The sequence below is a fragment of the Coregonus clupeaformis genome, chromosome 8, assembly GCF_020615455.1.
Source record: "Coregonus clupeaformis isolate EN_2021a chromosome 8, ASM2061545v1, whole genome shotgun sequence".
In the NCBI taxonomy this organism is placed as follows: domain Eukaryota; kingdom Metazoa; phylum Chordata; class Actinopteri; order Salmoniformes; family Salmonidae; genus Coregonus; species Coregonus clupeaformis.
In genome coordinates, this window is record NC_059199.1 from 1896009 (window position 1) to 1922270 (window position 26262).

General features: G+C 40.0%; 2 protein-coding genes across 2 annotated transcripts; both read left to right on the forward strand.

Annotated features, from left to right (window-relative positions):
- Positions 1 to 1513: 1513 nt before the first annotated feature.
- On the forward strand, positions 1514 to 12009 carry LOC121571146 (carboxypeptidase Z-like). The gene is made up of 12 exons (XM_041882463.2): positions 1514 to 1750; positions 2253 to 2285; positions 3312 to 3529; positions 3741 to 3897; positions 6339 to 6560; positions 8810 to 9039; positions 9310 to 9471; positions 9826 to 9984; positions 10327 to 10462; positions 11019 to 11158; positions 11259 to 11358; positions 11459 to 12009. Exons 1-12 carry the CDS (start codon positions 1645 to 1647, stop codon positions 11806 to 11808), a joined length of 2013 nt encoding a protein of 670 aa, XP_041738397.2. The 5' UTR covers positions 1514 to 1644; the 3' UTR covers positions 11809 to 12009.
- A 6031-nt stretch (positions 12010 to 18040) lies between these two features.
- Positions 18041 to 22156, forward strand: LOC123491353. Its single transcript, XM_045221711.1, has 6 exons — positions 18041 to 18113; positions 18204 to 18315; positions 18404 to 18627; positions 18719 to 18890; positions 19024 to 19151; positions 19278 to 22156. The coding sequence occupies exons 3-6, from the start codon at positions 18526 to 18528 to the stop codon at positions 19593 to 19595; spliced, it is 720 nt and encodes a 239-aa protein (XP_045077646.1). The 5' UTR covers positions 18041 to 18113; positions 18204 to 18315; positions 18404 to 18525; the 3' UTR covers positions 19596 to 22156.
- Positions 22157 to 26262: the final 4106 nt, after the last annotated feature.

Consider the following 26262-nt stretch of genomic DNA (forward strand, 5'->3'; position numbering starts at 1 on the left):
GCCTACACGCACACACTGGCAAATATTTTCAGCTGGCAGGCAGACACTGGAATACGTTTCTGAGTGACAGAGTGAGGGCTTTACATAAGGTGCCTTGTAGCATTTTTTATGGGACTGAAAAAAATTACTGGAACGTAAAATAACGTTATTAACCGGTTCCCATGCTTTTAAAATAACGGTTATGTTCCAGAACAGTATAGATCACATTCATTCCCAGTTCTGACTGTGTTCCTCGAGAAAAAATAAAATCTGTTTTCGGTTCTGCTCCCTTAACCGGTTCCAACCCCTGATTGGCCCACACAGCTACAAGGACGCACTTTCATCCTAGGTTTAGGACCTCATATTGAAGCGTATAGAGACCCTAACTGATGTATACAATCTTAAAATAATCTCCTTTGGTTTAAATACAAGCATCATGAAACCTCTAACACAATAAATTCATTTGACTTGGTGAAAATCTGTTCTTTGGACCTAACTTGCTTACCACGTTTTCCATGTGGTTTCTTCCTTCACAGACTCCATGAAATAATGACCTCTTCCTAAATATTTGATCAACTGATTAATTTTGTGTATGGTTTCCTAGAAACAAGGTGGCTCAATTTACCCCTTTGGTCCAATTTACCCCACTCTCCCCCATGCTGAACATACCCCTTTGGTCCAATTTACCCCACTCTCCCCCATGCTGAACATACCCCTTTGGTCCAATTTACCCCACTCTCCCCCATGCTGAACATACCCCTTTGGTCCAATTTACCCCACTCTCCCCCATGCTGAACATACCCCTTTGGTCCAATTTACCCCACTCTCCCCCATGCTGAACATACCCCTTTGGTCCAATTTACCCCACTCTCCCCCATGCTGAACATACCCCTTTGGCCCAATTTACCCCACTCTCCCCCATGCTGAACATACCCCTTTGGTCCAATTTACCCCACTCTCCCCCATGCTGAACATACCCCTTTGGTCCAATTTACCCCACTCTCCCCCATGCTGAACATACCCCTTTGGTCCAATTTACCCCACTCTACCCTATGCTGACGTTCTTCAAAGCATATTGCTGATTGGTTGAAAGGGATCAAAGGACTTGCTCGAGCAAGGACTAAAGGACTGGAAAAACGCGCCAAGAAAAACACAAATCGGTGCTATTCGAAATCATTGGGAAGTCCCTACCCAATTGAAGTTGAGATGTCGAGTGGTTAAGGTGAGGGTTATGGTTATGGTTAAGGGTAAGGGTAGGAGTTAAGGTTAGGGGTCGTCCTAAAGATCCCGGATAGCACTGACGGAAAAAAATAGTGGCCTATTATTTTACAGAGAATGTCCACTGTTCACATAATCCAATACATACATTTTGAGGTAAGAAATTAAAAGGTTAAAATTGAATAAGAAAGTGGTGGAAATGGTTGAGCAAAACTGTTTAGAGTATAGGAATTGGTAACAGGTGTATTTCAGAAAGTTTACTTGCGCAAGTTTACTTGTTTTCAGGCACGATTCCCCCTCCATCCAGCCTTCCACTTCCGTCCGGAACATTTTCGTTTGTAATTTGATATTCAACCGTAATTCGTGTAATAAACTCACTTTTTAGGGAAGCCTTGAAAGTTTTCTTGCAATTAAGCACAGTAGCCTTGAGGTGCCACATCACAAAATATGGAATTTATACGGAGGAAAATGAAGACTATTGTTTTTCTGAATGCACTGGCAACAGTTGTCTGGTGTGCCCCTTCGCTCTGCGACCCTGAAGACGAATTTCTAGGTAAAGTAGGCCAACTCTGCTGTTTATGATAACGCACATGATGTGTTTGTGCATAGGAATGAAATCATAGTGTTTCGGCTAGTTCTGAAATAAAAGTGCATGGTTCAGAAATATTTCATTATATCTCAGACAAGACATGCAAACTGTGATGCTTCTATTCACCATTTTTATTTACAAGCCAACAGTAACAAGAATAAAAAATAACCTCGTGTCACAAATGAGTGCGAAATAAAATCCTTATTTTTCTTTAGAGAATTATTATAGAATTGTAGACTATAAAGATTGAGGTAGATATTCATCACTAGTGAGAGGTCACATGATCCAAAGAATGACAATTCTCAGCATGAATAAGTATTTACTGAAAGACAGACATTTGGGAGGAGAGATGGTGAAGCAAGATAAGAGCAGACTTTATATTGCCACAATAACGCTGGTGATAAATGCGATTCTGCCATCTAGTGTTAAATGCATGACAGCAACTAACAATAATTTTGTCTTTCAGGTAGCTTTTGCAAAGAACCAGAACCAGAACAACGTATGTAAATGTTATCTTCTTCAATAAATCCTTCAACTCATGTAAATGTGTTGTTTGTAAAGCCTTGGTGACAACATATGCAAAGGTTATTATGACCAACTCTGACTATTCTAAACCAATTGAAAGCATCCTAACATGATGTGTGCATTGCATCACAGTCACATAGCTTAGTACTTACTGTTCATACAGAAAGAAGGCCTAAAGGACCGTACATTTATAGCATGTTATCAAACCACAGGTTGAACTACCTATCACACTTTTAAAGATGAAGTCTTACTATGTGATTAGGCTAAATGGGATATTATGGCCTTAAGGCCGAGCTATCAATACTATTTTTGGATGATAAATGGCTGTATGAAATATTCACATTTTAATCTCCACTGATAATAGAAATATTTGAACTTGATAATTGTCAGTACTGCAGAGAGGTAGCTAGCTATATGAGACAATAAAAAAGTTTTAGACAAAGGGATGGATTCTTGCATGCATATCCATATGACCATTTGATATCAGGTTATGTACGTTTTCCATGCCAAGGAAATTAGTAATGAGCCTTATTGTGTACTGAACATTTTAGCTATGTTTCTTAAACAAATGAACTGAGAACAAATGTAAAGGTACAAGAGCAAGAACAACTTGGCCAATACCCCTAAACATCCTGATTTACAATGGAAAGAACATATGGGCTCATAAGCAGCATCTTGCAAGCAGGTTAACACCACGCCTACCTGAAAATTATTTATAACAAACAAATTGTTCTAAGAATATTTTGCCACCCAACTTACAAAAGCATCCAAAGGTCTCACAGAAGTTAATTGCAAAGATTCCATAAAATTATAAGACAATAAATGGTATTATGACACATTGCATAATGATGTACATTACATGTAACCTATTGATGTAACGGTATGTATTCTATGCATTGATGATTCAACACGGTAAGCTACATTCAGATCACACTCACCATATAATACTGAATTTCTTCCATCTGTCCTGCTCCTTGGTTGCCTCTTTTTTTCTACCCAGCCAAGTGCATGGACATCATGATGAACTACTGCGACGACATGTCCTACACCCACACAATGTTCCCCAACATCCTGGGCCACAGGACCCGCGAGGAGGCTGAGCTGGGCCCCGAGTACCTCCTCCTCAGTGTGGTCCACAACTTGCTCAATGGAGAGTGCACCCCGGACATCCGCATGCTAGGCTGTTCAGTGCTGGTGCCTCGCTGCGAGAAGGAGAAGGTTTGATGCTAACAATGGATAACATAATAAAACCAGATAATGTAACAACTTTCAATAATAAAAATACATTCAATTAAATTGCACTCTATATATACTCCCAACAATTTAATGGGTAAACCTAATAACCAACATTTCGGTAATGCAGTGCCTTCTTCAGTTAAAAAACCCAGCGCTTTCAATAATTGAATAACGTTTTATTTGATAATGTAAGGTGCTCAAGCCGTGCAGGAGTACGTGCGAGGCGGTGAGGAAGAACTGTCACCACGCCTTCGAGGGCATCGAGATGGCGTGGCCATACTTCCTGGACTGTGACCGCTTCTTTGTCAGTGACCAGGAGGGCTGTTACGACCCACTGGAGGGCCTACGAGGTAACGACCACAGTTTAACTGGTGTGTCATACAAATTACTATCAATCTATGATAGTGACAACAGTATGACACTAACTGTGTAGTATGATGTTGACTCAAATAATATTTTCATGCATAAAACAATCCCTTGAGCAAAATGTACAACTAGAGAGAACCATGTGTGTCAATATTATTACAAGATTATGTCAATGGCAACTGAGAATGCAGTTTCTATCCAGTGTCACGACTTCCACCGAAGCCTGCCCGAACCAGGAGAGGAGGCAGCTTCGGAGGAAGTCGTGACATCCAGATTAATGACAGTCGCCTGGTTACCACATGAGCCCTTGTGGCACACCTCAAGAATGTACTTAAACTATTTATAGGTCAATTCAAATGCCTTCTTACATTAACATTCACCGTTTTTTCAGATGATTTTATTATGCTGCAATCCTCTCAACACATGGACATATCTACTTTAAAACTTAGGCTTATGTGACCTAGAAAGTATCTATATTTGTAGCAACTATACAAAGCCCTCAAAAAGAACCTATAAGCAAGATGTTAGAGATTTGACAACCGCAATAACATTATGTGTGAGCCATATGGGAACGTATGTAAATGTGTCACTTTGTTGGCACTAGGCAATGGCGTTAACATATCTGCCATTAATATCTTGCCTCGTACAAGATATATGATTTTTAACAAGTCTCTGAATTCACACTGATAGGTAACAGACAACTGTAGTATATGTTCACCAGAGCAGTAATCAGTCTAACTTGAGTTCAGTACAGTTTGTTTCTCCCTGTTCACCAGAGCAGTAATCAGTCTAACTTGAGTTCAGTACAGTTTGTTTCTCCCTGTTCACCAGAGCAGTAATCAGTCTAACTTGAGTTCAGTACAGTTTGTTTCTCCCTGTTCACCAGAGCAGTAATCAGTCTAACTTGAGTTCAGTACAGTTTGTTTCTCCCTGTTCACCAGAGCAGTAATCAGTCTAACTTGAGTTCAGTACAGTTTGTTTCTCCCTGTTCACCAGAGCAGTAATCAGTCTAACTTCAGTTCAGTACATTATGTTTCTCCCTGTTCACCAGAGCAGTAATCAGTCTAACTTGAGTTCAGTACATTATGTTTCTCCCTGTTCACCAGAGCAGTAATCAGTCTAACTTGAGTTCAGTACATTATGTTTCTCCCTGTTCACCAGAGCAGTAATCAGTCTAACTTGAGTTCAGTACAGTTTGTTTCTCCCTGTTCACCAGAGCAGTAATCAGTCTAACTTGAGTTCAGTACAGTTTGTTTCTCCCTGTTCACCAGAGCAGTAATCAGTCTAACTTGAGTTCAGTACATTATGTTTCTCCCTGTTCACCAGAGCAGTAATCAGTCTAACTTGAGTTCAGTACAGTTTGTTTCTCCCTGTTCACCAGAGCAGTAATCAGTCTAACTTGAGTTCAGTACAGTTTGTTTCTCCCTGTTCACCAGAGCAGTAATCAGTCTAACTTGAGTTCAGTACAGTTTGTTTCTCCCTGTTCACCAGAGCAGTAATCAGTCTAACTTGAGTTCAGTACAGTTTGTTTCTCCCTGTTCACCAGAGCAGTAATCAGTCTAACTTGAGTTCAGTACAGTTTTTCTCCCTGTAGCTGCAACCAACCAACCAACCAACCAACCAACCAACCAACCAACCAACCAACCAACCACTCCAGCTGTGTGATTGCTCTGAGTGTTATGAGTCCTCTTCCTGTGTACTCTCTCTCTCTGTTTATCTCTACAGCTGCTCTATGCCACCATTAACAAGTCCTACAGTAGCCTATACCGACACAATAACAGTTCATGTAGCCATTTTTGCTGAAATATATCATAAATATGCATATTATATATATCATATTAGTGTAGATATTCACACAGATGGTGGTACCACATTTTGCATAACAGCGTTTAGTGTAGTATGAAATCTGTTTCCAAAAATATATTTGATTCTAACTGAAACACAAGCAGATGTCTGGCAACCCTAGTAAGCTATGTAATTATTTCCATGCTGATATTTACTTTGTCTTATGTTTCAACTTTGCTCGGTTTCTTACCTTTTAGGTCTGACACATTTGCCTAAATGAGCACATTTATACAGGAGGGACGGGGCTAGAATGTAGACCTTTTCCACTTTCTGACATGAGATGAAAGACTAAGACCTCATTTAGTAATGGGGTATCTTGATATACACCCAATGAGGCGGTTTATTGAAGCATGGTTATGCTTTCAAATGTAACTTTTCTGTGACACTGAATCAAAAGTCACACTTGCTAGTTAATACAAAAGTGTCATAAACTGGCTTGGAACAATATTGACCTTTTATATGTTTGGTTACACTTTATAATAACTTCCACAAATAAGCAATTATACTTATAACTGTTAGGTGCTTATAAATGCTTTACAAATCACTATCATACAGTGTCACCATCTCTTGTTTATCATAGCGATACAGAAGGAAGCCCAGGCCAGTATAGGTAATACCTCTGAGAAGCCTCATACTGTCATCCAGTTCAGCTACCACTCTAATGCCCAGATGAACAGCATCCTGAAGAAGACTGCAGCAAGATGCCCTGAAATCGCCACGACCTACAGCATTGGCCGCAGTGGGGAGGGCAAAGACCTGCTAGTGATAGAGTTCTCAAACAACCCTGGAGTACATGAACTGCGTAAGTACTAACGGTCCTCTATGCGTTACAGTGTGAGTCCTGGGAATGCTATTTCTTAAACTGTGTATTATGTCTCTCAATGCTATTCAATTAGGGGCTGATTCCAACTTAGGAATTTACGCCATTCCTACGCACGCCTTTCCTACGCACTTCAGTATTTGGTATTCAGATTTACCTTATTCAGTCGCACAACGTGCCCTGCAGGTGTGGCTACCTTGCATGCTCTGAATAAATGTAATTCAACTGCTGAAAACCCTCCTACTTGCTGGCCAACAGATTTCATTCAATAGGGTTTTCAGTACATTTATCTTAAGCCATCCCTTTAAATACGGTGTACCTTTTAGTTAGAATTTTGTTGACAGACTCGAGAGAACAAGTTCAGAATATTAGGGATCAATGAAAGAAAGCCATCTAAATATATGCATATTCGTCTCCGTTTCAGCACCAATTGGTAGATTTTATAAATACTCTGATCTTGTAGATTATTTAGGTTTAGGAAAGTATTAAAGAGTAATAAAAAACAGGTTTGGAGAGCCTTTACGCATGAAAGAAAGAAAACGGTGGTTTGATTCAACCCATGGTAATGTTGGAAGATTAGTGTACATATAATTATAATAGGGAGAATAGTGTAAAATAGTAGACTATACCCTCGTCTATTGCCTGCACTAACCATGGAACTGTGTGATGACATGGCCAAGATGACACGGCCAAGTATTGCGGCATTCGTTGGGTTACGGCTTGGTCTGCGCTCTGCTCCGTAACGATTTAATTAGCTTACATGTCATTTTTTGTATATTATCAACTGTTACAAATGATCCTTAGCAACAACCACACAGCCATGACCAAGGAAGCAAATGAATGTAAACTAAACAATGGAATTAAATGGAATGCTAATGTAGGCTATACAAACTGAAGGGAACTAACAGTCAATTGGCAGTTGAATATGTGTTGTTATTAGGCCTACTGATGGTCGATACTGATAGTGGTTAATATTTAACATGATAGAAATAGGACACAGAGAAAGTCGGGGTAGACTATCATTAAGATATTCGAGACTGCCCATCCCTGCAAGTTAAAAGGCCATACAATTTACATTCTGCATAATGGCACAGCATTTCATCATCTTTACTGTGTGAAAGTTGATATGTTGATATGCTTCAGTTTGCTGCCATGTGACTGGTTCTACATCTCCAGCGATTATAAGGTCAAATAGATCTAAAACAAGTGTCATTTAACCTATATTTACAATTCCCTTATCCAAATGTATTACTCATGTACCTAGCTCTTATCAATATCTCTTATCGAGTTGTAAATTACAGTGCATAGAGAGTGGTGTTATTTCAATCGAAAAAATTAAGTAGATGATTCTTCCACTTACCGGTAGGTTCGTTGGACCTTATTCATGGTTTCCTCGTGCGTAACGGTGGTGGAATTATCAGGGAATTCTACTTTTTTTATCCCTTATTTTACCCGGTAAGTTGACTGAGAACACATTCTCATTTACAGCAACGACCTGGGGAATAGTTACAGGGGAGAGGAGGGGGGATGAATGAGCCAATTGGAAGCTAGGGATGATTAGGTGGCCATGATGGTATAAGGGCCTGATTGGGAATGTAGCCAGGACACCGGGGTTAACACCCCTACTCTTACGATAAGTGCCATGGGATCTTTAGTGACCACAGAGAGTCAGAACACCTGTTTAACGTCCCATCCGAAAGACGGTACCCTACACAGGGCAATGTCCCCAATCACTGCCCTGGGGCATTGGGATATTTTTTCAGAGCAGAGGAAAGAGTGCCTCCTACTGGCCCTCCAACACCACTTCCAGCAGCATCTGGTCTCCCATCCAGGGACCAGGACCAACCCTGCTTAGATTCCGAGGCAAGTCAGCAGTGGGATGCATGGTCAGAATATGACGTATCTGTAGACACACCTCCGCCACACCTTCATTTATTTGAGCTCCACCCCGGTGAATAGCATGCTATTCTAATGCTTAAGTTCAAGGTCAGAATACACAGAGAGAAAAGTGCATAAAAAGGGGATTATGTTCCATTTACGCACGCTTAACTCGGGTCGGAATCGGACCCTTAATTACTATGTCGCCAATGTCCACGTTTCTAAATGTTGCACATGACTGTAAGCTGCTGTCTTGGCCAAGTCTCCATTGAAAAACAGATAATTCATCTCAATGGACTTTCTGGTTGAAAGCATTTAAAAGAAGTCCCTATCCTGTCGCTCTATATCAACAGTTGAACCAGAGATGAAGTACATAGGAAACATGCATGGGAACGAGGTGCTGGGTCGCCAGCTGTTGATCTATCTGGCCCAGTACCTGTGTTCAGAGTACCTGCTGGGGAACCAGCGCGTCCAGACCCTGATCAACACCACGCGGATCCACATCCTGCCCTCCATGAACCCAGACGGTTACGAGCTGGCTGCCGCCGAGGTCCAGGACACCATCGACCCTGAGAACGAGGAGGTAGGTTGAATCGACGTTGTTGACACGTCATTTAAATATTTTGTTGTATTATCAATGTGTAAAACGAATTGCATTTGCCAGAAAGGTATTAATGTATTAGGGTATTAATGCAGTTTCCCAGCTTTTTTGGAAATTCAACAACGGGCCTCAATATTTGGTTTAAACTATGGCTGATTTCACATTACTTGACAACACAGATCCTACAGTATGCTTTGATATGTCTGCTGTGACTCACAGACCAACCTAACTACCACTGTATGAACTGTACAGGCTCAGAACTACAACAGCTGGACCCTTGGTCGAGGCAACGCCCAGAACATTGACCTGAACAGGAACTTCCCTGACCTGACCGCCATCGTCTACAGCCGGCGCAGACACAGACGTTTCCGTAGCGACCACATCCCAATCCCAGATGCTTACTGGTTTGGTAAGGTACAGTATGAATTCCTATCCATTTACATCCATGCTTGCATTTTGTGTGGGATTTTATGCTTGCGGACAATAATACATGCATCAAATATTGTGCAGTGACGACTGCTTTCAATGTAATTTGGAATTACTGATGTGTAATGTATCTTCAATGTTAGATATCAACGTTTGAATTGAGTTTTGATTACCAATCATTAAGTTTTAATTGAAAACTTGATGATTGGTAATTGTTGTTAACCGTCACCTGATTGTGCCGTGTTATGTCATCATTTCCAAAACCCTGTGTTGTATTGATGTGCCCAGCAAAAGATGTTGACTGTAATTGATATGCTCGTCTTTATGTGTGTCATAATGCAGGTAGCTCCAGAGGCATACGCAGTCATGAAGTGGATCAGATCCATTCCATTTGTGCTCTCAGCTAACTTCCATGGAGGGGAGCTGTTGGTGTCCTACCCCTACGACCTCTCCAAACACCCACTAGAGCAGACGATGTTCTCCCCCACGCCAGACGAACAGGTAAGCAGGACTGACAGCAACATGTACAGTCAATAGGACAACAGCACTCTCCAAGATGGACTGCACTTTAAGATCTGAAGTGTGTCTATTGCAGAGAGAAGTCCGATTGATTGTTCATGCTCTACATTTATAATGATTAATCACCCCATTCTTGGGATTTTTTAAATGTTTATTTCCTTGACAGTCATCATGTAACAGACATGTAAAGAAAGCAAAAAATGTATCTTAGCTGCTAACAAATCAAACTAACGTAACAAATAAAATGTGAAGGTAAACAGAACTACCAATTATATTTTGTATGAATACGACCAAAATAATATATTTTTTTATTTTTGGCTGCAGGTATTCAAGCAAATAGCGAGAACATATGCAGATGCCCATGCCACCATGTCAGAAAACTCCGGAAGGTGTGATAGCTTTGGCAGCATCGGCCAGGATGGCATCATAAATGGAGCAAAGTGGTACAGCTTTGCAGGTGGTAAGTAAAAAAAAAAAACAGTCAAATTAAATACAGTCCAGGACTGTTGAAGTAAAGATATAGCGGGTGGCTGGTGGCACCTTTAATTTGGGAGGACAGACTCATAGTAATGGCTGTAATGGAATGGTATCAATCCATTCAGTCCATCACAGCTATTATTATCAAATGAAAGTTTCCTGGTCACGTACACTGTTTAGCAGGTGTTATAGCAGTGCAGCGAAATACTGATGTCACTAGCTCCCACCAATGCAGTCAAATGTCAAACAGCTGGAATGTAAAGAAAAGCAATAAATCAAGAACGGCGGGAAATAAACATTCTTATGAACCGTCCTCCCCTCACCAGCCTACTGTGATTGAAATAGCTGACGCAGGCTCAATGAAAACTTGCACTTAATAAGCACGTTATATTATGAACTATGTCCGCCACCTGGTGGCGCCTTCAGTTATTGTCACTATTCTGAAGATGGCGAGTTTATCATTTCTATTACATTTACATTTTAGTCATTTAGCAGACGCTCTCATCACTGGTACATTGTGCTTCTCGTCATGTGACCAGGTATGCAGGACTTCAACTACCTCCACACTAACTGTTTTGAGGTGACGGTGGAGTTGGGCTGTGATAAGTTCCCAGCTGAGGGGGAGTTATACACTGGCTGGAAGGACAACAAAGAGGCTCTGCTCACATTCATGGAGTCGGTGAGAGACTTTAAAGCCAGCATTTCATTACAAAAACATCACTCCTTTTCACAAATCTGAGACGAATTCTCCACTAACCCTGCGTCCCAATGTTTCCCAGGTCCACCGTGGAATAAAGGGAATAGTAAAGGATGAGGACGGGAACGGAATCAAAGGGGCAAGGATATCTGTCAGAGGAATAAGGCATGACATCACCACAGGTAATGTCAGCCTCTCCAATTGGTCATTTTCACCAGAAAATGTCAGTATGACTCTGGGTGGTAAGCATTAGATTAAAAAACGTCCTCACTCTCTCTCTAGCTGAAAACGGAGACTACTGGCGCCTGCTAACCGCCGGCATCCACATCCTGACCGCGTCTGCACCGGGCTACACCAGAGCCATGAAAAAGATCCACCTCCCGGCACGCATGCAGAAAGCAGGCCGGGTGGACTTTGTCCTGCAGAAGGCTGTGATGGAGCCTGACATGGAGGAGGACTATAGAATCCCGTCCATGGGGACCTATGAGCACTTCGACCCCTACAACCAGTTTGAGCGCTACACCATTAGCGAGCAGAACCAGAACAGAGAGGAGAGGCAGGAGAAACCGTGGTGGTGGAGCTACTTTAACCACGCCCATGGCTCCGCCCCCACCTGGCTTCTCAGAAACTAGCCCTTCCCCTAAATATAAATAGAATCCTCTATGGCTCCCACTCCTCCTATAACCTCCTTTCTCAACTCTGGTCCCCGATTACCATCAAGGGGTGCACAAAACTCCTACAAGTCAATACTAGCACACCTAATTCAATTAATCAAGGGCTTGATGATTAGTTCAATCACGTGTGCTTATACAGTGGGGGAAAAAAGTATTTAGTCAGCCACCAATTGTGCAAGTTCTCCCACTTAAAAAGATGAGAGAGGCCTGTAATTTTCATCATAGGTACACGTCAACTATGACAGACAAAATGAGAAAAAAAATCCAGAAAATCACATTGTAGGATTTTTTTATGAATTTATTTGCAAATTATGGTGGAAAATAAGTATTTGGTCAATAACAAAAGTTTCTCAATACTTTGTTATATACCCTTTGTTGGCAATGACACAGATCAAACGTTTTCTGTAAGTCTTCACAAGGTTTTTCCACACTGTTGCTGGTATTTTGGCCCATTCCTCCATGCAGATCTCCTCTAGAGCAGTGACGTTTTGGGGCTGTCGCTGGGCAACACGGACTTTCAACTCCCTCCAAAGATTTTCTATGGGGTTGAGATCTGGAGACTGGCTAGGCCACTCCAGGACCTTGAAATGCTTCTTACGAAGCCACTCCTTTGTTGCCCGGGCGGTGTGTTTGGGATCATTGTCATGCTGAAAGACCCAGCCACGTTTCATCTTCAATGCCCTTGCTGATGGAAGGAGGTTTTCACTCAAAATCTCACGATACATGGCCCCATTCATTCTTTCCTTTACACGGATCAGTCGTCCTGGTCCCTTTGCAGAAAAACAGCCCCAAAGCATGATGTTTCCACCCCCATGCTTCACAGTAGGTATGGTGTTCTTTGGATGCAACTCAGCATTCTTTGTCCTCCAAACACGACGAGTTTAGTTTTTACCAAAAAGTTCTATTTTGGTTTCATCTGACCATATGACATTCTCCCAATCCTCTTCTGGATCATCCAAATGCACTCTAGCAAACTTCAGACGGGCCTGGACATGTACTGGCTTAAGCAGGGGGACACGTCTGGCACTGCAGGATTTGAGTCCCTGGCGGCGTAGTGTGTTACTGATAGTAGGCTTTGTTACTTTGGTCCCAGCTCTCTGCAGGTCATTCACTAGGTCCCCCCGTGTGGTTCTGGGATTTTTGCTCACCGTTCTTGTGATCATTTTGACCCCACGGGGTGAGATCTTGCGTGGAGCCCCAGATAGAGGGAGATTAACAGTGGTCTTGTATGTCTTCCATTTCCTAATAATTGCTCCCACAGTTGATTTATTCAAACCAAGCTGCTTACCTATTGCAGATTCAGTCTTCCCAGCCTGGTGCAGGTCTACAATTTTGTTTCTGGTGTCCTTTGACAGCTCTTTGGTCTTGGCCATAGTGGAGTTTGGAGTGTGACTGTTTGAGGTTGTGGCCATAGTGGAGTTTGGAGTGTGACTGTTTGAGGTTGTGGACAGGTGTATTTATACTGATAACAAGTTCAAACAGGTGCCATTAATACAGGTAACGAGTGGAGGACAGAGGAGCCTCTTAAAGAAGAAGTTACAGGTCTGTGAGAGCCAGAAATCTTGCTTGTTTGTAGGTGACCAAATACTTATTTTCCACCATAATTTGCAAATAAATTCATTAAAAATCCTACAATGTGATTTTCTGGAGAAAAAAAATCTCATTTTGTCTGTCATAGTTGACGTGTACCTATGATGAAAATTACAGGCCTCTCTCATCTTTTTAAGTGGGAGAACTTGCACAATTGGTGGCTGACTAAATACTTTTTTCCCCCACTGTATAGGGCTAGAACAAAAATGTGCAATCCTGGAGGTACTCCAGGACACTGCCCTACATGATCAAAGACTGGTTACTATTTAAGTTGAATATGATTTACATCATGCTATCATACAAGTGACACATTTTAGCGTTACTATTATTATCCTGTTGCTGCAAAGTTGTTATAACTGAAGCAAAATATAAAATAGCTAGTTGGCTGGGTATCAACTTGTACATGATAGCAATATGTAATCTTAATAAGGCATAGTTCATGTAAAGTGTTTTCTTCTAAAGGTAGCCTCCATTGTACAAGCTTTTGTCCTGTTATACTGCTTCACTTTATGACCATAATGCACCACAGGAAGGTTGAAAGGCTTCAACTATTTGTCTCTCCACCCGCACATATTTGTAGGTGTTTATAATAAAACATTATTAAAGAACATTAATTTGTTACTATCACTGCTGTCTACGGAGTCCCACCTTACTGAAACTTTGTTAAAGAGAAGCGTTGATAACGAGTATGGTGCTTTTTAGTTCAATTTGACCTCACTTGCGGTTTTCCACTATGAGGTAAGTTTACTTCATGATAATACGGTAAAGTATCTCCTTCTCAGATAGTAACTGTCTCAGTTGTACTTTACAAGAAGTGTCCCTGAAATGTATTCACATGGTAGTAAATGGGACACTTACTGTAAAGTGTGACCGTAGTCTCTTTTAAAATATGTAATGAAACAGATTGGCCACAAGAGGGCCCCCTAATTCCACTTGTTTTCGCCCATGTTACATATTCAACTGAACCGCCTTTCCAAGAAAGGCAACATTTCCAGCCGACCCATACGGTATCCCCAGCTCTCCCACATGGCCACGTATAGCATCTGTTAAAGACCCAGAGGCACTGTCAGTCTCTTATACCAGTCAACCAACCATGCTTTATGAACCAGAAAGTGTGTCATTTCACATAGCGCTCTGCATCAATGTACTCTAGTGGATCTAGTTGATATCGGCAGTGTTTGTCTTACATTTTTACCTAGATATGAATTGATCTGGAGAAAAAAAATGTCAGTCCTATCTTGTAATCTGTTCTGCCACATGTTAATTTGTGAATATCATTCCGCCAACCCCTTTACAGTGCGCCTGTGCCTTAAAAAAAAAGAGTAGGATCTTTGTTGTAAATGGTAGGATGCAGTATAGGCTTGCAATATCTAAGGGATAATCAAAGAGTGGCTATGCGTTCTATGGAAAATAATCAACGAAGCGCTAGCGGAGTGGAACTGACATTCCACGGAGTTGCATTTTTTTCCAGACAACGCATAGAGCCCCGCGTTGATTATCGCTTTTATACCATGGCTTGCAGTATCTTACATTATTTAATACCATGGACCCCACTCCACAGTATGCAGCTAGCGATGAGAATAAATGTTTTCTTCAATCTTACCTCCACACATATGAGCTGATGTTCAGTTATGATATGGAGGCCTAATCTGATTTGTGTTTGCGTATATTTCCAGATGTCAGCACTCCTGACATATTAATCTACAGTTAAACAGTACCTGATGAGGCTGCTAGGCTTTTGTCACTTGACCCAATCTGACCAAACACCATCTCCTAGGATCACAACCCAAGGCCAACTCATCACTTATTGAGCTGCTGATGCTTATAATTTATAGGCATTTCAACAATGCATAAATATACATTCTGTTAAAGGGATTCTTCACACAAATAATTAAATTACTTTTGTGTTTCTTTACCTTGAAAGTAAAGGGCAAGGAGAGATTGCGACCAACACTTAGCCATAAATGGCCTCCCACAGCACCTAATGCATTCATGACCAAATATTTATTCATGTGAATGGACCCCAAATAGCATGTTGTTATCTGCATGCACAAATCATACATTGCATAGTAAAAATAATACGTTTATATCAGTAATATTGTAATTTAGGTGAACTATCTCTTGCTCCAAAAATGTTGTGCATTTACATTTTAGCAGACGCACTTATCCAGAGCGACTTACATGAGCAAATAGGGTTAACTGCCTTACTCAAGGGCACAGCAACAGATTTTCACCTATCACAGTAAAAAATGGGGTGTTAATATTTCAGAGTAAAGTTATTTTAACCCAGATAGAGTATTTTCAACATTTTTGAGAGTAAAGTTGCTCTATCAGTGGAGTTAAAAGTGAGTGTAAAAATCTGCAGATACGCAGTGACAATTTCAACTCTACAGCAGTGATGAATACCCGCCACTCTGCTTTGCTGAAGTTTGGCACGTACGTTGGTGGAGGAAGATTGCGAAGGAGTAGCTAGGCCACAGATATTGCTAGGTAAGTTACATCCCCGTTTTTTCAACACCAAACCGGTATTTTTTAACTTTACATAATTTTAGAGTTGTGCTGATGTCAAGGTCATATTTTAAGTTACGAGTTCCATGCGGCGGTCCCCCTTGCAGTGACCTCGTCATCAGCCAGCTAAATTAGCTTGTAAGTTCAGATGGTTGACAGTAATAACTGTTATATGATATACCCATGGAATATGTTTGATATTTTTGTGAATGGCTTGCTGTTTCATATGGCTAAAAATAGGTAACGTTAACTTAGCTAATCAGTTCGTTTGAAGGACACCACCGTTTGGCATGAGCGCAGATTGTGCTTGTCATGCGGTTAGCTAGCTTGCAATCAGTATCGGTAACTGTCTTTCTTTGTGTTGCAATATTTTCACGAATGAAGTTTGTCAGAATGGTAAATACGTAAAATAACGTTCGCTAACAACAAAACATTTATACAGATAGTATTGTTAGCTAACGTTATTGTATAGCTTCCCAGGCTTCCTTACACTAACGTTAACTGTTTTTTATAAAGCTATATATAACGGTAATGTTAGCATGCTTCTGATAGTTAGCCAGCTAATGTTGGTGTTATAAAACGATAACTTAGATCACTGATTTGCATGACGGGTTTGTTTAACATTGCTTAACCATTTTAATGGTTAGCTACTGTTCGAACTAAAATGGCTAATGAGCTAGCTAACTTTGACACATAGCTAGTTATTTGGTAGCTAATGGGACAATGTGCCTCTAAACTTGAACTAGCCTACACCCATTTGCTGCAGAAAATGGCAGCTTAACGTTATATTCAACCAGCACAACTTTGTCTACTTCAGCCTTTGTAATTGCAGTGTAACGTCTAAGTAATGCATAGTGCATTGCGTAGCTAGTACTACTGAGATAAATGGATAGTTAGCTAACGCTTAGTTGAACCAGCACTAAATGATGATTTTGAATATATATTTTCTTTGTTAACAGAGGCAAAATGCTGTTGCGTGTTCAGCTCGGGAAGAGCAGAAATACGTCAAGCTGTCTGAGCTGACATTCAATGCTTTCTTGAAAGAAGGTAGGTATAATAGGTTAAAGCAATACATATCACCCTAATGACAAAATAATACAGCATTAAGCTATTATCTTATGATATCTATTTAGGTCTATAGTCATTTCTGCTGTGCTTTATATTTTCAGTAACATAAAATCAGATGCAGATCCTTGTCTTTCATCATTTTGTGAACACATGAGGCAACCTTAAGTATGAACTTGGATTCTTGTGAGAAGGGAATGCATGTTTTTCTTTTTTTTCTTCTTTTTTTAACAGTGTGTCTAAAATTCAACATACCAGAAAGCAGAAAGCCAGACATTAAGGTGTATGACCAGTCTGACACAGAAGTTGACTCAGATGTTTTTGAAGAATTAGTAAAGGAGTCACCTGGAACTTTCAGAATCATGCTGGGCAATGGACTTGGTATTCATTCATTCAATTAGTTTTTTAGTTTAAAGGCCAGAATGAGAACCTTTATTGTCTTAAAAATAACAGTTTATTGTAATATGTTTCTATGTTTTGCACAAATTTCATAATGAACAGATACCTCTCATTCATCATCATGCTCGGGTACATCTGATGACACCATCATTCTGAATTTCACTGTGTGTGACGATGTTGAAGAAGTAGCGGCTGGCGAAGGAAGCCAGCCTAAAAGGCCATGCCACATAAACTATGAGGCAAAAGCAGTAAGTGGTGAACATTGCTGTTAAGTCCAATCTGAATGTTGTTTCATCATGTGACAGCATTACATATTGTTTTACAATTACGGAAAGCACATTTCTTTCCACCTATAGCTGATTGAAAAAATCCTAACATCAAAGCCTGGTGGTGAACGCATTATGCAAGAGTATGGAAAAACCAAATCTCTGACAGATGCCACCAGAAGACAGATGATCAACATACTTGCTGCTGAGATGACAGAAACACATGGGTAAGCATTAAGCATATAGATGGGCTGTAAAGAAACATTGTTATTATTTTCCGGTTATTAATTATGTAAAATGTGTTGTGCAATATCAATTCAGTGTGATGTTAACTTTGAATTCATATGCTAGGACATCCCCCCCAAAAGTGTCAGAGCACAGGGGATAGTAGCTTTGTTTCCCTATCTAGAAGACCCATACTCACAACATGGATATGTAAGTAAATGGGTTATTGCAACATTATGCACATATTCACTCTATGAAATGGGAATAGTACTCCTTTATAATTTATTTATAATAATATAGGATCATTACTACGATCCGGAGAGTGGTTCCGGATACCTTGCATGGCGATTGAAGACCATACAAAGAAAAACAGCAGAGGAAAGAGGTGCCTCAGTCAGCAAATCTCCTAAAGGTATGTTTTCTGATCAGTGACATGTAATTATAATGGTGACCTGTGAATTGTACAGAAAGGATTTCTTAACACTGTATTTTGTCTTAAGTTGGTGGGCCAGGCCGTGATCGTCAGCCCTTCACCTATGACAGAGAGCCATCTGATGAGGATGTGGAAGCAGCTATTGCTGTTTTGAGACACTCTGCTGATGAAAACACTGTCCGTGAGAAGATGAAAATGACCTTCATATATCGGCAAGCAATGGTCAACGATGAAGCCAAATCATCAGATGTCTTCTCGGTCTTCCCAAGATTTCTGGACACACCAGGACTGGTATGACAACTTAATTCACTGCATCACCAAAAATATCCAATGAAGAATAAGGTAACACTCATTATTTCTGTCTTTGTGTGTTACATTGCAGATAGAACAAGATTTCAGACTTCTGTTTGGTGAGGCCACAGCCAACAAATTCTTGGAGAAGTGGCCAACCACTTTCAAAGCAAAAGTAATAAAGGAAAGCCATGGACTTGTATCCACCACAGAACTCTTGGATTTGATGCGCAATGCTGAGTCAGCTGCTGAAGTTGAGAATGGTATGAATGAACTGTTTTACTTTTTATGTGGATAATGTAGGTGTGCATTATATGTCCATAATGGTGCAAGTTGTGAATAAGAATGTTATGCTACGGCACAATGTTAACCAGGTTTTTATTTACTTATTTGTAGGCTGGGACAGTGACATGTCTGCCATCTTGCTGCTGCTACATTTGCTACCACCATCTGCACAAGGTAGAAAGAGGCCGGGAAAGATGTCTGCATATCAAGCTGTAGATCAGCTCATCAGATTTCAAAAGGTATGCTTAACAGTTGTTTAAAATATATATTCCATCATCTTAATCTTGTGCACAGTTTGAGGTGATCTTATCTATTGTCAGAGGTTAGTCACCAAAACAATTCTGTTGAATGTGTTTTTTTTGTAGGTTGGAACCAGTGTGCAGCAGCATCTTGACAACATCACCCAAAGCAGTCAGCCCTACCTTCTCGCCCAGGGATCCACACAGAGCAGCATTCACTCCTACTTCATTGTGGTTGACAAGCATGCTCTTCCATGCAAGGCAACAGGTTCAGTAGGAGCTTTTGACGAAGTCTTTAAAGCCCATTACGTATTTGGTACGTCATACAGTTCTTCCTTGAGCAGCTTTTTCACTTTTGTGCAAACAACCATCTATAACATCGACATGGGGGAAACAAAGGAGACTCCTAGAGTTGCTGAGTTGCGAGCAAGAATGGTGCGTTAGTTGAGATAAAACTATGAAGTGTTTTCTTTGCAAAAGTGACCATGGAAGTCCAAACAACCTTGTTAAGCACCTTAAGATAATTCATGGGCTATGTACAGGCAGGACTCTTTTTCTGAAATGTGGTCAAGAAGGATGCTCACGTTCTTTTGGTAGCTTTTCTGGTTTTAGAAAACATCTTAACAAGTGCCACGGAGAAAGTTTAGTAGATTCTATAGAAGATGATCTTTCAGACCCTCAAAGTACCGTCAACACCAGTAATATTTCTCATGTTGAAGTGTCGACTGAATGTTTAGAGGCTGAGTCAGAGTTATCTTCGCCATACATTGTAAATAGTTGTGCAGCTGTTATTTCTGATCTAAAGGCAGCAGGTGTTGGTCAAAGTACAGTAAATACTGTAGTGATTTCCATGGAAGAGATTGTTCAAGATATTCATCAGCATGCTAAAGAAACAGTGATAAAGCATGTATTTAGTAATGAAAGAGAAACAGAAATGTGCAAGAAAGTTGAGGCGTGTTTTGAGGGGTTAGAGAATCCTTTCACAGTTCTAAATTCGGAATACAAGCGATCAAAATTTATGACTGCCAAGTGGGAAATAGTAGAACCAGTTGAATGTGTGATTGGTTCAAGATTTGACACAAGACGAAATAAAAAGACTGGAACATATGATCAGGTAGTAGTTCAAGATAAATTCATGTATATTCCAATTTTATCTACACTGCAGTCAATATTTAAAAGTCAGTATTTTGCAGAAATGTTGCAAAGCTCAGCTACCAGCAACTCTAGACTGAGAGATATTTGTGATGGATCTTTTTTTTAAAAGTCACCCCCTGTTCTCAACTGAGAAGCAGACAATACAGGTCCAGATGTTCTATGATGATTTTGAGGTCGCCAACCCATTGGGTTCCAAGCGAGGTATTCATAAATTGGGTGGAGTATATTTTACTTTAAGAAACTTCTCTCCAAAATGGAATTCTTTTTTGGCTAACATACACCTGTGCGCCTTATTTCATACTCAAGATGTTAAACGATATGGTTTTAGTGAAATTTTTGCTCCCATTGTTCGAGACATTAAAGTGTTAGAGAGCGATGGTATTGAGATTCCATTATACAGTGGTTATGTACGTGGCACTGTAGTACAGGTAACAGGTGATAATTTGGGTTTGCATAGTTTGTTTGGTCTGGTGGAGTCTTTCAGTGCAAGGTACTGTTGCAGGTTCTGTTTAGCAGAAAAGGAGGACTTTCAAACAGAATTCTCTGAAGATTCTTCCAAAATAGTTTTACGCACCAAAGATATGCATACTGCTCACTGTCAAGAAATGGCTTGTAATCCATCCCTTCCGTATGTTTTTGGTGTGAAAAGGTCATGCATATTAAATTCATTGAGGTATTTTCACACAACTGAGAACTTCTCAGTTGATGTGATGCATGATGTGTTAGAAGGGGTTGGCCAGTACGAATTGAAGTTATTATTTCTGTATTTGAATGAAAAACATGTTACATCAGGAGAAATACATTCAAGAATACAAAGTTTTGATTATGGTTTCACAGAGAGAAATAACAGGCCTGTGACTGTTAATTTAAGTGAAGGATCTAATGATCTGGGACTGAATGCAATTCAGTCCTGGTGCTTACTTAGGAATGTTCCTCTTATCTTTGGAGATTTGGTAACTTCTACTGACCAACACTGGGGCCTGCTTCTTTTATTATTGCAAATAATTAACATTATATTCTCGCCCATGTTATCTCAAGGTCTATGTGTATATTTAAAACATTTGATTGTTGATCACCATACACTGTTTAAGAAGTTGTATCCTCAGAAAAAACTTTTACCAAAGCACCATTTTCTTATCCACTATCCCCGCTGCATCCAGAAAATAGGGCCTGTACTTCATAGTTGGTGTATGAGGTATGAAGGCAAACAGAATTTTTTCAAAAAACAGCTTAAATCGTTTAAAAATATTACCAAAACGCTGGCAAAAAAGCATCAGAATCATATGGCATATAGTTGGCGAAGATCAACAACTTTTAGTCGGTTAGATATTGGTCCAGGAAAAATGGTGGCTTTAAATATGGTAAAAGGAGGTTCTGAAATTGCTTTGGCAATGCAAGTGCCCAGTAGCATTCAGGTTATGAAGGTTAATTGGGCTAAACATAATGGGTATGTTTATCGCCCACACTTGGTTATCTGTGGCGAAGTTGACTCTGAAGTGCCCTTGTTTTATCAGATTGAGTCAGTTCTGATAATGTGTGAAAAACTGTTACTACTCACAGTGCCTTTAGTTACAGTAACTTTTCAAGAACATTTCCATGCATATGAGGTGATCAGATCAAAGCATGATTTAGTTTTTTTCATGTCGACAACCTGCACTACCCTAGACCTTTTGACATACAAAGGTCATATGGAGGAAATGACACAGCTCTCCTTGTTGTGCCATATTGCTTTCTCTGGTGAACATTTTTATGATGTTATACTTCTGTCATAGACAAGGCAATGGGTGTACAATGTAAATTCACGGACATTGAAATTATACTTTTTTTTTCAATAAATGTGGGTGCTCTCATCTTGTATTATTGTGCTTTGTTTTATTTGATAGTATTGATATTTCTATAATTCAGTAACACTACATCATATGATTTAAATAAAAAAAAAAAACACTGTAGAGAAATGAAAAGTAAATATCATTACACTTTAAAGTGTCATTTTTTGAAGTAAAATTGTAGTTGACTTAACTCTATACAGTGTAATCATATTACTCTCAACAGTGTGATTAAACTACAGTGTTAAATATTTTGACACATTTCATTGTTATTTTTTACACAATATGGAGTAGAATTAACTCTAAAAGTTTTACACTGACCAAAGAGTACATTTTACACTGATTTTGAGTGGGACCAAATGTTATCTGAAACAGAGTTAAATTCAACTCGATAGGAGTTAAATTAACACTTCTGTTTTTACTGTGTAGTCGGCTCGGGGATTAGAACCAGCAACCTTTCAGGTACTGGCATAATGCTCTTAACCACTAAGCTACCTGCCATTTATGAAATTCTGTCTGTTATAAATAAAAAACACATTACTTTAACAATCTACATGGTGGTAGGGTACTGTCAATTAGAACATAATTTATTAGTTTCCGTTTAAAGAGATACTTCAGGATTTTGGCAATGAGGCCCTTTATCTACTTCCTCAGAGTTAGATGAACTCGTGGATACCATTTGTATGTCTATGCGTGCAGTTTGAAGTATCCCTTTAAGTCTGGGGTATAAGCAGGATAATCAACTGCAGTTCTATGGAAATATACCAATTCCCAGCTTATGCCTCAGGAGCCGTATCACCCCCTGAATCATGGTATATTTCCATAGGACTGCACAAATCATCATTGATGATCCCTTACATAACACAAGAAAATATAGCATCAATTCCATAAAATGATGCACTGTGGACACCAGTGGTGGTCGGTACCATTTAAGATGAGGGAGGATGACAAACAAAATGTATGAGGATGGCCTTATTTCTATTACAGCATATTGGATGACTATCATTCATATTCCATTCACCCAGTTCAATGTAACATCGATAGGTTTAGGCTACTACCAGTGGTGGAAAAAGTACCCAATTGTCATACTTGAGTAAAAGTAAAGATACCTTAATAGAAAATGACTCAAGTAAAAGTGAAAGACACTCAGTAAAATACTACTTGAGTAAAGGTCTAAAAGTATTTGGTTTTAAATATACTTATGTATCAAAAGTAAATGTAATTGCTAAAATATACTTAAGTATTAAAAGTAAAAGTATAAATCGTTTCAAATTCCTTTTATTAAGCAAACCAGATGGCACCATTTTCATAAAATAAAAAAAGCCAGGGGAACACTCCAACACTCAGACATGATTTACAAACGAAACATGTGTTTAGTGAGTCCGCCAGATCAGAGGCAGTAGGGATGACCAGGGATGTTCTCTTGATAAGTATGTAAATTAGACAACTGTCCTGTCCTGCTAAGCATTCAAAATGTAACGAGTACTTTTGTCAGGGAAAATGTATTGAGTAAAAAGTACTTTAGGAATGTAGTGAAGTAAAAGTAAAAGTAGTCAAAAATATAAATAGTAAAGTACAGACACCACAAAAAATTACTTAAGTAGTACTTTAAAGTATTTTTACTTAAGTACTTTACACCACTGGCTACTATATGATACTCAAATTTTCCCTATACCCATCATGAGGTTGCTAGAACCTAGCATATGAATATAAGTTTACAACGTAGGTGCACACAGGTCAAGTGAAAGAATTGAGGTGACAAATTAGACAAATTCAGGTATGTTTATCCCTGTTTTGTTCCGTTTGCTTCCGTTTAAGAAACGTTTTTCAACAGAATCGTCGGAATGAATACACCACTGATCACACGCAAACAGTTCTCTTTCATAGCCACATACAAACAGCTTGTTGTATTCCTTTTCGGATCTATGTGCTCTCCTCCTCTCACCTTTTCCCTTCGCTTGTGGACTTCAATGCACAACACAGCAGCTTTCTGTGACCAGGCAAAAAAAACTTTCCAAGCCAAACCTTCATATCATAACCACTACACACACCCTACATTGTTGTCACCAAATTAGCTAAAGTCATGTCATAGTCAACTTAGCTAATAGAACTAACGCGTTAGTAAACCCTCTACAATCTTGCAGTACAGTGCACAGTCAGTAAGCAGTTTAGCAATTACACCGGCAGGCCCCGGTGGCAATACATTAGTAAAACCAAAAGCTTACCTTGACTTGGAAGAGCTCCAGTGTTGGATAGTCATAGCCAGTTAGCTAACATAGCATCCCTCTATATTTGACCCGGGTGTTTGAGTAGGGTAAACTAGCTAGCTGCATTTGCTAACTAAGTAAGTGAAAGTGAAAAAAATGACAAAATATATATATTTCTCTCTCTTGTTCCTCCTTAATTTTGTAATAAATTAATTTGTTCAAAACTGTTTCGACTATTGTCTTCCTCTCTGTTTGAGTCAACTACTCACCACATTTTATGCACTGCAGTGCTAGCTATCTGTAGCTTATGCTTTCAGTACTAGATTCATTCTCTGATCCTTTGATTGGGTGGACAACATGTCAGTTCATGCTGCAAGAGCTCTGATAGGTTGGAGGACGTCCTCCGGAAGTTGTCATAATTACTGTGTAAGTCTATGGAAGGGGGTGAGAACCATGAGCCTCCAAGCTTTGTATTGAAGTCAATGTACCCAGAGGAGGACGGAAGCTAGCTGTCCTCTGACTACACCATGGTGCTACCCTAGAGAGTGCTGTTGAGGCTATTGTAGACCTTAATTGCAAAACTGTGTTTTAATCAATTATTTGGTGAGGTGAATGTATTTTGTATAGTTTTATCTAAAAAGGATAACTTTTTTAATATTTCACTATATTTGTATGAAATTCACTGAGGAGGATGGTCCTCCCCTTCCTCTTCTGAGGAGCCTCCACTGGTGGACACAGTAGACACAGAAGCACTCCAGGCCTACTTACTTTTACTGTCAGCCTACACTGGCATTAATGGGCTGTTCTTGTCCGTCTGACTGGACTGATACTCAAGACAAACTGAACAGTGTGCACTGTTCAAACTGCAATCTCATGGGCATGACGCCAGCCAAGGCCTTCCTCTCTAACTAAAAGAGAGGGAGTTATGGGAAGGTCACATGCCTCCCAGTGGGTCTGAGGACAATACTGTATGGGACCTGCTTTCCCCCAGCTACCCATGTGAGGTGGGGTCCTGGTTCACCAATTACTTAGGAAGGCTGAGAAAGTTGCGTGGAGCTGCCCTATACTGCCATGTTATATTAGCATCAGGCTGCTTAGGCAGGTAGAGGCTATTGCAAAGTAATGCTTCGATGCAGTTCAATGAATCTGCTGCTTTTATTCCCAAAGCAGTTGTCTCTCCTCAAGTCATATCTACATTAGGACTAATTGTGAACACAACTATCTAGATAGAAAACGATGAAGTATTTCACTATTGGTGTTTAGATTCAATGCTAGGATCACGTTGATAAATATAATACTGTAGGCCTACTAGAGATGTAACAATGAGTTTTGAACATTGTTTTGTTCAATGTTGGTGTGCAAGGGCTATGCCCTAACCCTTTCTTGTTGAAAAGAACGTGATGAACTCAGTTGCCCCCACAGTAAAAACAAACAAACTAAACAGTCTCCATATATACTTTCATTCATGTTTTCAACTGGTACCGGGGGACCTTCAGACGACTCTTGTGAGGCCTTTCCTAGAGCAAAACAACCGACGTCTACATGTTCGTGAGAGTCTCCTCTTTCCATAGAGGGGTCATATTAGTTTGTAGGCCAACCCGTTCGGACGCTACAGACAACATTTGTGAGAATACCGATGTCCCATGGTCTGACAAACTCCGCTCTAGCGCTGTCACCTTTCACCGCAGATTCGGAAGTGCGACATCGGCGGATGCAGTGGATTGAGAAGCATCTAATGCAGATATCTCTAGTTTAAATTGATGGCTTTTTATGGGAATGTTTTTATTATGCTAATTCCATTTCCGTGGGGGTGCGGTCATCGACCTCAAGGCGCAATGCAGTCTAAAATGTGTTTCATATACAGTACTAGTCAAAATGTGTTTCATATACAGTACTAGTCAAAATGTGTTTCATATACAGTAC